The sequence below is a fragment of the Lepidochelys kempii genome, chromosome 4 (assembly GCF_965140265.1).
Source record: "Lepidochelys kempii isolate rLepKem1 chromosome 4, rLepKem1.hap2, whole genome shotgun sequence".
NCBI lineage: Eukaryota > Metazoa > Chordata > Testudines > Cheloniidae > Lepidochelys > Lepidochelys kempii.
The window spans coordinates 39,130,507-39,142,909 of record NC_133259.1 but is presented as its reverse complement, the minus strand read 5'-3'; the positions used below and the strand labels follow the sequence as shown (position 1 = coordinate 39,142,909).

The following is a 12,403-nucleotide window of genomic DNA, read 5'->3' as shown; positions in this document are numbered from 1 at the left end:
ATTATGATCATAACTTGCATGTGTAACTTCATTTTAAAAAAAACAACAATAAAAAAACAAGACCTTGCCAAGTGGATACAGTTTTATGAAAATTCTTGAAATACTTAATCTGGCCAGCTACTTCTGTATCTAAACACTAAGAAAATCTACACATTTTGTTATGATAACCTTGATCTGATGTCCAATAGAGAGTTTTGCCTGAATAAGAACTTCAGAATCAAGCAAGAATAATGAATGAACTACCATATCCTTTTGGCCCCATACTGCAACCCTTACTTAAAGTCAGTGGCTTTGCTCATGTAAAGATTCTTTGAGTAAACCTTGCAGGATCGGATCATATATTTGCTGAAGATTACAGATTCTGCTAACTGAGAGAAATGTGCAAACTTTATAGTTGATCATCTGGTAAATATCTTGTTTAGTTTTTGTCATAATTATTCCCACACTTTGCAATAATACTTATTTTTTGAGTCTGTATGCTAGTAATGCAGAGACTGTCTTAGTCCCGTTAGATAAAGACAATGCACAGAGAAACAAAACAAAAAAAAAAATCTGTGCATTTAATGACACAACAGCGACAAGTCCTGTCAACCTCTTCAAGTCCAAGCAACTTACTTTCTTTAAAACACAATAAATCCCTGTGTACGTTGAACAAACAGCGTGGCACAAACTATGTGATAGAAGGGGTGCTAGTCTATTTGTATGGCCATGATTTAAGAGGACTGCACTATTCACAAGAGGTAGAGGGCTCAGTGACTTGTTGACAATGTAGTTATCCCAATGAGATGGAAATTTAAAACTTCATACCATCCTACTCCATCACATATTTCATTTATGCTTTTTTATCAAGTTTGTGGTTTTGTTTGTTTAAGTCTACATCCTCCTGATTGGGGTGGGGTGTGTGTGTGTGTGTGTGTGTAATCCTATGGGAATACTGTATCTGTTTTATTTTCTTTGGGTGAAAGTAAATGTTTGCACCCAAATCGGCTGACAGCGCTTTTCCAGTTTCAGAATACTTTTACTGTACTGAAGCAGCTTGGTTATAAATGTGCAGTAGGAATGGTGTGTGCTATGGTTAAAAAACAGACAAATAAACAGCATGTAATGGAAAATATATTGTCAGATTTGAAAAACCTTTTTGGCTTTTACACTGCATGTAGCATTATATGGCAGTCTTTCATTTATAATAAGAAACAGGATGGAAGTGTTTTCCCCTCTTTGAATTTTATATGTATCATTTGGATGAAGGTTTTTTTGTTTGTTTGTTTGATTAATGTTTAGAGGATACCTAAGTTGGTGTTGTGTGGAAGTGTCAGAATAAAGTAGTACTTTTAAACATGGCTCAGGTTCTGAGGAGTGCTGCCCACTGTGCAGGTTAAGACTGGGCTTTTCAAAGAAGCTGAAGAGAATTAGGTGCCCAGCTCTCATGGAATTTCAGTGGGAGATGGGAGTTAACTCACTTGGGATAAGTCTACACAGCAAAAAAAACCACTGCATGGTAATGAATCTCAGAGCCTGGTCAACTGCCCCGGGCTTGCGCTGGGAGCTAGAAATAGCAATGTTGACATTCAGGCTTGGGCTGGATCCCGGACTCTGAAACCCAATGAAGGGGGAGGGTTTTGGAGTCTGGACTCAATTCCGAGCTCAAATGTCTACACTGCTATTTAGCTCTGTGATTCAAGCCCTGTGAGTCTGAGTCAGTTGACCCACGGCTATGAGGCCTGCTTGTATGTTGTTTCTTTTTGTTGTGGGAAGACAGGGACGGGGTTGTTTTTTGAAGTATAGATGTACCCTTAGGCTCCTCTGAAAAGCCCAGTCTACAGAATTAAATAGGCACTTGATATGCACAGTTCCTTGCTGTGGAAGAGGAGAGCAGTAGTATTTAGTGGAGGTGAGCAGTGTTGGAATTGTGCTGGAGAGAAACCCTGTTACCTTTCGTGATGGAAGATCAGACCTGATGAAAGTGGGCATATAGTACAAATTATTTTTGTACGCAGAAGTATCTGGCTTTGTTTCCCCCACCCTTTCATTGCCTGTTGACTACATGTCGCAGATGTTGTCAGGGAAGAGAAAGTGAAGATCCTTGACGAACTCAGCAGACACAAGGTGCAGAAGGGCCTAGAGCTAATCAAGGGGTATTCACTCAAGAAAAGATAGACAGTTGCATTGATGGCACTACCATGGGGGGTTCTACTAGAATAAGCAGCTGTATGTTGAGGTTGAGAATAGAATTCTACAAGACCCATGCTAGTTAAAGCTTCCTAGGGAATGTTGCATAGCAGCCCCTTCCCAGCTGCCTTGGTCTCATCATCCTCCAGAACAGATGCCAAGCCTTTTTAGAATTCCAGTGGCTAGCTGCAACCCCCCTGTAGGAATAAGAGTTGTGGGTGTCTTGGGTGCCACATCCTCCCTCTGTGCAGACTTTCCAACACAAGGTGCCCTGTGCCGGCCCAGATTCTGAATGAATCAAGTCTGTAGTATATGCATTTCCATGCCATGCAAAACACTGGAATGTATAACACTGGAATGTAATAAGGATAAAATTCAAATGAGGAAAATTATTTTCAAGCATCTCTGCCTGTGTTGCACCTTCCTCTATTTACATTACTGTGTGAGCTGCACTAATGCAGTAAAATGCTTACAAATATTCCCAGTGTAGATAGACCTTTTCTATGCTGATACGCTTTCCAAAAACCTGGGTTCAGTCCTGTATCCAAATTTTCAACATATTTCAAGGCTCAGTTTGCCACTGACTTTGTAGAAAAGAGCTTTGGATAACAACTGAGTGGATTAGATACTTTTCCAAGGCCCTGATTCAGCAATGTACTCAAGCCTGTGGATCGGGTTCTAGCCTAGGACTTGGAAGACCCATGCTCAGTGTCGTGCTTTGCCACCGACCTTTTGTGCAAGTCACTCAGTCTGAGTGTGCTTCAGTTTTCCATCTCTAAAAATGAGGATGATAATACTTTCCTACCTTGCAAGGGTATTTTGAGGATAAGTACGTTAATAACTGTGAAGCACTGTGCGGTCTATGGATGAAAACTGCTATATATTTAGCTTTTATTTAAGTGTGTGAATAGTCCTACTGAAGTCAGAGACTACTCACATTGTTAGTATTAGGCAGTTGCTTAAGTTCCTTGCTGACTCAGAGCCTAAACTGGTAAATGCAGCCCAAGGAGTTCTATAAGGATAATGGGCACCCTCCTTTTTAACTGCAGAAACTACAGGCCTTGGTGCTTGCTGCTTCAGCTTGCTCCCAGTGGAGGTCAGCTGCATATGAAAGCAGCTGCAATCTGTTCTATTACATTCAAATTAGGGGCATCACCTGGGTGTGTGTGTGTGTGTGTGTGTGGCGGGGGGATTGGATATGTGATAGTCTACACTTGTATGATTAAATCCTGCTCAGTGTTTTTGCTACTGCATGTATATTAATCGTATTTTTTAAAATACAAAAGTTGGTGTATACAATATACTCTGTGTGTGTGTGTGTGTACTATTATACAGTATTTTATATATTTATTATACAGTTAGATATAATTTTGTAATAGCAGCTAAAGCGTTATTAGTTGAACCTTCAAATTTCATGTGAGCACATCAAAAATACTAGGCCAGTTTTCCAATTTGGAGTCTCCTACTCTAGAACCCATGTGCATTTCTAGCAAACCCAAAGAACGCATGGTGTGAGCAAGTAACTTGTGATTGTGAGAAGTGTGCGATGATGACAATGATGCATTCATCTCAAGGTGCACTTTCGCATCTATTACACATTTAGGTTTTTGTCTCAATTATGAGCTTTAGAAATACAGTTGGACTCCTATATTGTAGCTAAAAGGCCATATCTGAGAGAAGCTGCGAAGGGCTTTTAAGTGACAGTGGATGGGTCCTGCACCCATAGAACTAACAAACAGAAAAGCATTGTAGAGTAGGGTGTTTTGAATAAAAGGAAGTGACTTTTGCGCTCGTGAAAAGTGCCAGATTGACAGCCCTGGAGACTGAACCCTTCTATTTATCCACAGAACAGGTACAGCACAGACAGCAGCACTGCAAGCTTCCCCACAGTGTCTCATCAATATGTCTCAACCCTGTTCTGGAGGAACCACCTATTGAGGTGAGAAGGTAGTTCAGTCTCTTCACGTCCAGTCAATCCTTGGCCTCGCTGTTGAGAATGTCACTAAGGATATCAACTAATGCTAATTATGATGTGAACCACTAAGAACCAGACTGAAATGATCAATTTATTTTACATAGCCATTTGAGGGTCATTCAGTGGCCTTTCTGCTATATGTGACTCCGGCTGGATTTGAGCTACAGACTGAGGTGAAAGCTTCTCTATCCCATTTTCAGTCATTGCACTGTCTGAGCCATGCAGTCTCAAGGCACCTTCTTAAAGGTCCCCCCCTCTCTCTTGTGGACATACACCAATAAAAAGGTATAAAGTAGCAAGGCTTTGTTCTTTAATAACAAACAAAGGAATGTTTGAAAGAATAAGTATCTATGAATGAAAGAGTCCTGTGCTGATTTATTTATCTGATCATTGTTCTGGCTGTGGTTTTTGCAATCCACTACAGATGGCTATTAGTATACTGTAACATCTTGGTATTGCTAGCCATGAGAAAGGACATTTGGGTTAAAAATGAATGTGAGTATGTGACCCAAAAGGGCTACAGGCTGCACGTAAATAATTTCACTGCCCCTCTTTCCACCACTCTCCCACCCTGTTTGTGGAGTAGCTATGAATGTCCTATGACATTAGGGATTTCCCTGCCACGAGGAGAATATAGAGTGTGCATTTATGTACCATATTCATGTTTACCCTCAGGCTATGAAATTCACTGTTTAATGAACATAATTTTATAAACCATAATCCGTGTGTGTGATAAAACACTTCCAGTCACTCCCCTTTCCCTTGGGGCACAATAGCTTTCAATTAAGATCCTTGTGAGCTAAATGCAGTATTTAGAAGCGGATTCTTTAAAACTTCCCTTTATCAGAAAATTATAGGCAATTTGGTTAGATAACATATTGTACAGCTTCATTTACTGGCAATAGTGGGATAGTACTTCATTACAATAAAAAACCAGAGGAAGTGATTTGAAATTTACAGATGTAGGATAAAAGCTGATTCTTTCACAAGCTCCAGAGATCAGCATCAGCAGCTGTGAAGTTTGTTTACAAGATTCAGCCAAGCTTAGCTTTCTGTCTTGTTTATGACTTTGAGGAGGCTATTTCAGCTATGGTGAATTTTTACTGAGGTAAGCAAGGCTCTCAGTACAATACTTCTGTCTTCTGTTTCAAATTAGCAAATGAAGCTGAGACAGTGGGATAGGGGATAGGTTCTAGATTTGAGAGATTTTATTTTGCTAAATTTTAAATTGGTGTCTTGAGAATAGGCAGATCAGCAGTGGGCTACGAGTAGACTGTAATTAACTGAGAAAATGTGCTTTTGAGGGTGCACTTAATTTTGATGACGTTATATATTATTTGGTGAAACGTCAAATTCTAGCTTATAGCTTTCTTTCAAAATATAGATATTCTCTGTATGTGTACAGACTGACACAGACACACACACACCTTTTACGTAACAGAATTCCAAGGATTTGTGATGTACACCTATTTAATAGTTGCCAAGTTGTCTTGCAAAGTTCCACTTAAATGAAGCATGATGGTTATTTGAATCCTTTGTCACCTAGTATGCGGAACTACCATGATGTCCCTTCTGAACTCAGCCTGCCAGCTACAATTATTGTAATAACACCTAATTGATTTCCCTGATCCTTCCCCCTGACTCATTCTCTTTCGTCTGCAGACCCACTCTGAAGAGAGACCATTCCAGTGTGAGGAATGCAAGGCTTTGTTCCGCACCCCATTCTCTCTGCAGAGACACCTACTAATACATAACAGTAAGTGTTAATTCAGAGAGGCAAAGGGCTTCATCAGTTCACATCACTGACTTGTGGGAGGAAATGCATTGTTACACAGTACAAAATTAAAGTACATTCTCGTTCAGTCTTGCTCCCAAATACACTAAATTGTGTTCAATTATTATTATAAAAATTCAATCCACAAGAGCCAGGAAATTCAGTAAAGTCTGAAAGTTTATCGTTGACTCCTCTTGCTGCACAACATGGAGGCTACAGATAATCCAGTGTTGTTCCGAAGTCCTTTGACAAAGGACTCCTGCATGTTCCAGATTAAGTTGTAGTATTATGCCCATTTATAGATGTGGAACTGAAACCCCGAGAACTGAATGACTTGCTCAAGGTCACACACAAAGTCTGTGTCAGAATTGAGAACCCATGCTATAGCTCCGAAGTCCCAGTCCAGACCCTGAGCCACAAACCAAATCTTTCTGTCAGCAGCATAAATGCTAGCAGACTGGACAAGTCACTGTGTCTCCTTTAGTCCTCTTGGATATGTATCTAGTCATCTCAATCATTAAGAGACTTTGCCTTGCTTTGAGGTTTTGGGGTAGAGGTGCCCTCTTTACCTCTTCAGCAGAAGACAGGAGTTAGTCACTTGTGAGAGTCTTTATTTCTTTTATATTTTGTTAAATGAATTAATTAAACATACCTTTATAAAAGTATATGGAAATTTCTCATTATTTTACTAAGATCACTGTAGCTTTGAAAACAGCACTATTTTGGGGGGCAAACTTTTATTTACTGCAATTTAATATACCAGTGTTTTGTGCTAAGTGAATATGCATTAAAGAAATTCTTGGAACTTTTTTTTTTTTTTTTTTTTAAGGCTTTCAGAGCTGCTCGGATCTATTTTTTCAGTGAGTACTTAAGTTTGTAGAATCTTGGTCTCCTGATAACCTTAGCCAGAGTGCTAAAAATCCTTATTCAATGTGTATATATACTCCACTGCATAGAAACCCCTTTTTTAAACACTAATTTAGGGACTAATCTAAAGCCCATTGAAATAATTGTTTTCCATTGACTTCAGTAGGCTTTGTCCCCCTTCACCTCCAAAATATCCCAAAGTAGAAGTGCACATTGAGTTACAGGCTCTTGCGAATCTCTATTTAAAATATATCTTTTTTTTGTTCTTTCAAATTCCCAGAGCTCAAAAATTCTTTTTGTTTTGTGCTTTAAACATCTTCGGGGGGAGGGAGGGGATAAAACACACTTTTGTGCCAATTTTATTTTTAAAAAAATTTCCAACTCCTGGCCTCAGGACCAACACGAACTATATAGAATATATAAAAAAGCATAAAGCAAACTTTTTACAGTTGTTACAACCTCCCCTCTTCGTGTATAGTTCCGTATAACAGAAGTGCAGACAGACCCTTAGCAAAGTGAAAGTCATCACTATCCTGTACTGAGTAAGAAATAGTTTAAATACAAGATAGTGGTTAAAACAAGGGTCCCTGCTGTTGTAAGAGCAGTGCTTGTGTTCCAGGTAAAGAACATTAAAACTCCACCCCTTCTGACCTCATCCTGAGATTGACTATAGTTATGGTCATGATCATGAGCCTGCCATTTATTTAATAACTCAAAAATAACTGAGAATCATAGGCATTGTCATACTAGAGCAGACTAGTGGTCCCTCTTGCAGCATTGAACTATATGAGCTGCTTCCGAGGAAAGAATAAAACAAAAGAAAATCCTACTAATGCTAGTCCAGTTCGACAACGCGGTGTCATCGGGAAGGAATTGTGTGGGAAACTTCTTCACCACTGAGCAGTAAATTCCAGGAAAGCATGGAAAACTCAGAATTCAGGCTTAACCTCCCTCATAAATTCCATCTGAAATCAGTATGTAAATTATATACAGTGTTGTTACTTTAAAAGTGGGGTACTCTGCAGGCAGCGGTATCTATCATACTTAAACCTTTTTAAAATAATGTTATATTAGCACAAAAATAAATATATTTAATAAAAGAATGCCTGAAAGTGCGATTCCACTCTGAAAAGTGGATCTATGAAAAATGGTATCATGAAGTTTGATTTATTTTTTTTTCGGTCTTTCAAGATTCCAGATCAAATGTGTTTAGTTTAGAGGTAAAAGACTTCCCCCTTTCCCCAACTGCCAACTCTGCAAATTCAATCTGGGATCTAAAAGTAAAGCTGAGTTCATCCCTATTCTTGCATATCCCTGCAAGATGACTAGGTCCTGCATGCTAAATTATCAGGGTGGATTTGATTTAAATCAAATTGATTTAAATCATGATTTAAATCACTAGTCAGGGGAAGACTCGATTTTAATCATGGATTTCTACATAAAAGTGCATTCTTGTTGGTTGTTATAACCTTAATACATATTCTTCACAACTCAGAGATAGATGTAGGTTTCATTTTTAGAAGGTACACACTATACATTTTTTAAGTGATTTATTTTGAAAACTTTTCAGGTTAGGTTTTACAGCTATATCAGAAAATGTATGATTGTTTGTTTGTTTCATTTACCAAAAGGTAATTGAAGCAGATATTTATGAAGTCATTGGGAGGTGAACTATCTCCAATTCAACAGGTTAATCATTAATATTTGGACAATTTTTCTTGCCATGCTGTATTAGGAGGAGAACATCACCAGACAGACATTTAAATTCTTTTATTTAACTAAAACAACAACGTTAAGTAGTCTGGATTTTTTTTCTTCAAAGCAAACATATAATATTTTAACAAAACAAGCATATGAATTTTTTAATTTAGTTAAACATTCAAGTTTTTTAAAATCAGGTTTGTTTTTGTTAAAATTGTTTTTAACTAAAACAGTTAAATAAAATATTAAAAAAAATTAAAAGTTGACTATGTCAGCCAGGTCAACATGAGAAACTTAAAATATTGGCTTCTGCAGCTAACTCAGTTGTCTTCACCTTCACTTTCCTGTTTGTTCATAATCTGGAAAAGAGAAACAAGCTTTCCTGCTTTTTCAGGTCCCAAACGATTTCTCAGTTTGAAATGAATTCGTCCAAAGGAAGAAAATATTCTTTCTACACCGGCAGAAGAAGCTACTGCTGTTAAAAGAGAGAGTATCACTTCAACAGTCTCTGAATCCAAGTGCTTAAGTGACTTCCACCAGTTCACTAGTGTGACTTTCTTTAAAACATCATCAGCAAACATATATTTCTCAAGGTTCACCCTGAGCTCTGAAGTTTATTATAGTTGGCATTATGGAGGGATGATTGCTGGATGTCCATGTCATAGCCAACTCCTCTTCTTCAGCAGTTAAGGTTTGACCCTGGTCTCGAGTATTGAGAATATTTGCAAGAAAATAAGCTGGAGATCGTGCTTGTCCCATTCGTTATTTTAATGCTTGTAATTTAACTCTGTCATTGCATATTTCTCTTTTTAAGATCTCACTCAGTTCCTTCCAAATTTCAACAGCGTCAGTAACAAAAAGGCTATTTCCCTGCATTTTGTTCAAGGCTACAGAAGTAGTCTTCAGGGTACTCAGCATGTGTTCAACATTTCTCTTAAGCCCACTGTTGAGAACTTTGGCTGTGACAGTGGCATCTATTTTTTCATGATTTTATTCACAAACAACTTTTTTCACAATTTTGTTCATCAGATTAGGCCAGTTCTTGATATAGTGCTCAAAACAGTCCACTACTGCAGTCCATCGCATGTCTTGTAGGAGAGTTAGCTTGGTTCCTCCCATTTTTTTTTCAGAGCAGCTGCTGCAAAGTGGTTGTTACAGAAGTATTTTGCACTTTCAAACAACATTAGCCTTTATTTCTGGAACACTGAAGTCTTTGGCCAGGAGGTGCATCAAATGAGCACAGCAACCATATGTTGTTAGCTTGTGACTCTCTTCTAAATAATTTCTTCTTACATCTTGGATACATGGACCAAGCTGTGTGTTAGACATTTGAATTTTTTTCACAGTTTGTTATAGCTTTTACTGCTACTTCTTGTAAGTATTTTGCCGAGTGTGCGTTTCCTGATGTATCAATTGTTTCTGTAAGGAAAACATTCCCTTATTCTGTTGTCACACAACCACATACAATAGGATCATTGTGGACATTGCTCCACCCATCAAGATTCAGGTTAACAATTTTGCCCTCTAGACCTTTTGCACACTGCTCAATTTCTCTTTCATAGACTTTATCCAGCAATTTGCCTGCGACGTCTGCTCTGTTGGGTGGACTGTATCCTGGTCTTAATGACTGAACCATGTTAATGAAGTGTGGGTTCTCAATCATATGGAAAGGAGAGTTTGTTGCATAAATGAACTGGGCAATTTTTTCATCAGTTACCTCTTTTTGTAATCTGCTGGTTCTTATCACAAAGTTATCCAAGGTTGTTCTTGGATGATGGAGATTTTTTTTTTCTTTTTGCTACAGGTGATATACTGTGGCTATGTGACAGACATGATATGACTGAAACGCTATCATTAGCAGATAACTCTGAAACTATAGAAAATTATAGTGATCTTGAAGGTGGATAGTTTTCAGAATCCTGTATGTTGAAGATGGATTCTCCTAAACAAAATAAGTCAATGCAGTATTATTACCATACTGCTCATTTAGTATTACTCATTGCATTCACTGACAGTCAGTACTACTTTAAAAATGAAATTGTAAAAGGGAGATGTGCCTGTTTCAGCTATTTATTTTTATCACAATTGCATCTAAAATGATAGTACCATAGAATAACAACTATATTTTTTGCTCAAACATGAGAATTCAAGAATAGTCCAGAAGGAAGACAGGCAGTCCTTAAGAAACAAGTATGAAATAAAAAAGTTTACCATCCTGAAGATCCTGCATGTTCAGATCTGTTCCTTTCATCATCTTCAACGCAGCTTCCTCCTGAGAAGGAACACTTCTCATGATATTTCATTTGGGCATCCAGGCCTTGCATTTCTTTGTTGCACTCTTTGCATTTTGCACACATGCCTGTCTTACGCACAGGTAGAAGAATGTCATTAAAATATTCCAAAATGGGGTCTCTTTTATGGCCTGCTGCCCTTATAGGTTTTCCTTTCTAGTGAGAGAATGGTATGGTAGATCTCAAATCAATGAAGGCTACACTCAGAAAGACCTCAAGACTTCTGGGATATGTTGCTCAAACAGTTTCATTTTTGTTCTTACTGCCTGTCTCCAGACTTCTCCTCCTTGTCCAGATCCCCCACAGTCTTCTATTCATTGAACTTTTTGAAACTTTGCACTTTTAGAGAGAGGTAAGGGATTGACTTTGTGTGCACAAATTTGCAGAGGGACAGTAGGGTTGAGGTCTGTTATTTCTCACCTCTATATATTATTTATTTATTTATTTATTTTAAAACATTTTTGCCATTAACAAGCATGTTCTCTCTGGAGAGACAAATCCACAGTTTGAGAACTGCAAAACTAAGCATCTCTGATGGTATCTTGTAGACTGAGCACTGAGTCTCATTGAGTAGATAGAAAGATTAATCTAAATAATCTGTATAGAAGCCCCTGGAGGCCCCATGGGATCTCATTTATAAAACTTTTCTTAAACATTACATTACTATATTGTCTCATACTATAGAATTAGAATTTATAATCCCTATCCCATGATGAGAGATCTTTGAGTTATAATGTATCTTAATGAAAACTATCTTTAGATAGGCTTTTTCCTCAAAAAGCATTTTATCAAAAAAATCCAGTTTAAATAAAAAACATCCAATTTTTTTATTTTTTTTTTAAACTCATTGATTTTTATTCACCCTGTAAATTATGCTCTCACTAACACTTGTGCAACCCTTCTGACTTCAACACCAATGTAATTTATAGAATTTAGTAATGATTCTGTTGATAATACATGAAAAGGAATATAACCCATGCTATGCTCCTCAGAGCCAACGAGAATTAAAGTCAGTGAACACTTACTTTGGTTGCTAAAGTAAGCAGGTAGTACTCTACATACATACATACATACATACATACATACATATGTAGGAAGATCCACTGAGCAAGAAGACATGATTTTTACATACTCACTTTCCAGAGTAGACAACTACACTTGCAAAAACCTAATAATAATAATAAAAAATTAAAAAGCTCTTGCTACTGTGTCCAGCAGCAGAATTTGTAGGAGTGAAAGTTGGGGAATGCTTCTCTCCAAAAAACAAGATGAGGCCTATGCTCCTTATAATCTGTACCAGAAGGAGAGCACAGCAATGGGGAGAGCAAAGCCCATGAGGCGTGAGTCCCATGTAAGCCATTCAACATGATCAGTACATCTTGGGGAAAGATATTTTTGGGTATATTATACCAGTGCTCCATTGCTTTCCTGTTTTGCTTTTGGATGCAATTATAGGTACAGATTTTGCATGGTAAAGCTCTGTGTAGTTTGGGTTCTAGCTGTGTGAGAAACACTCCCCTCCCTGTGCACTGTCACAAGAAAGTAAGATGCATTTTCACTTTTATTCTCTAGCTTTTTCTGGACTAAAGGCAGAAAATCCTGATTAGTATGTTTGTTTTTAATTTT

General features: G+C 37.8%; 1 protein-coding gene across 1 annotated transcript in view; it reads left to right on the top strand.

Annotated features, from left to right (window-relative positions):
* Positions 1 to 12,403, top strand: part of PRDM5 (PR/SET domain 5) — a 138,212-nt gene that overhangs the window by 54,383 nt on the left and 71,426 nt on the right. The window contains exons 11-12 of the mRNA XM_073341010.1: positions 4,022 to 4,108; positions 5,807 to 5,900. Coding sequence (XP_073197111.1) covers positions 4,022 to 4,108; positions 5,807 to 5,900 — 181 coding nt within the window. The remainder of the gene's footprint in view (positions 1 to 4,021; positions 4,109 to 5,806; positions 5,901 to 12,403) is intronic.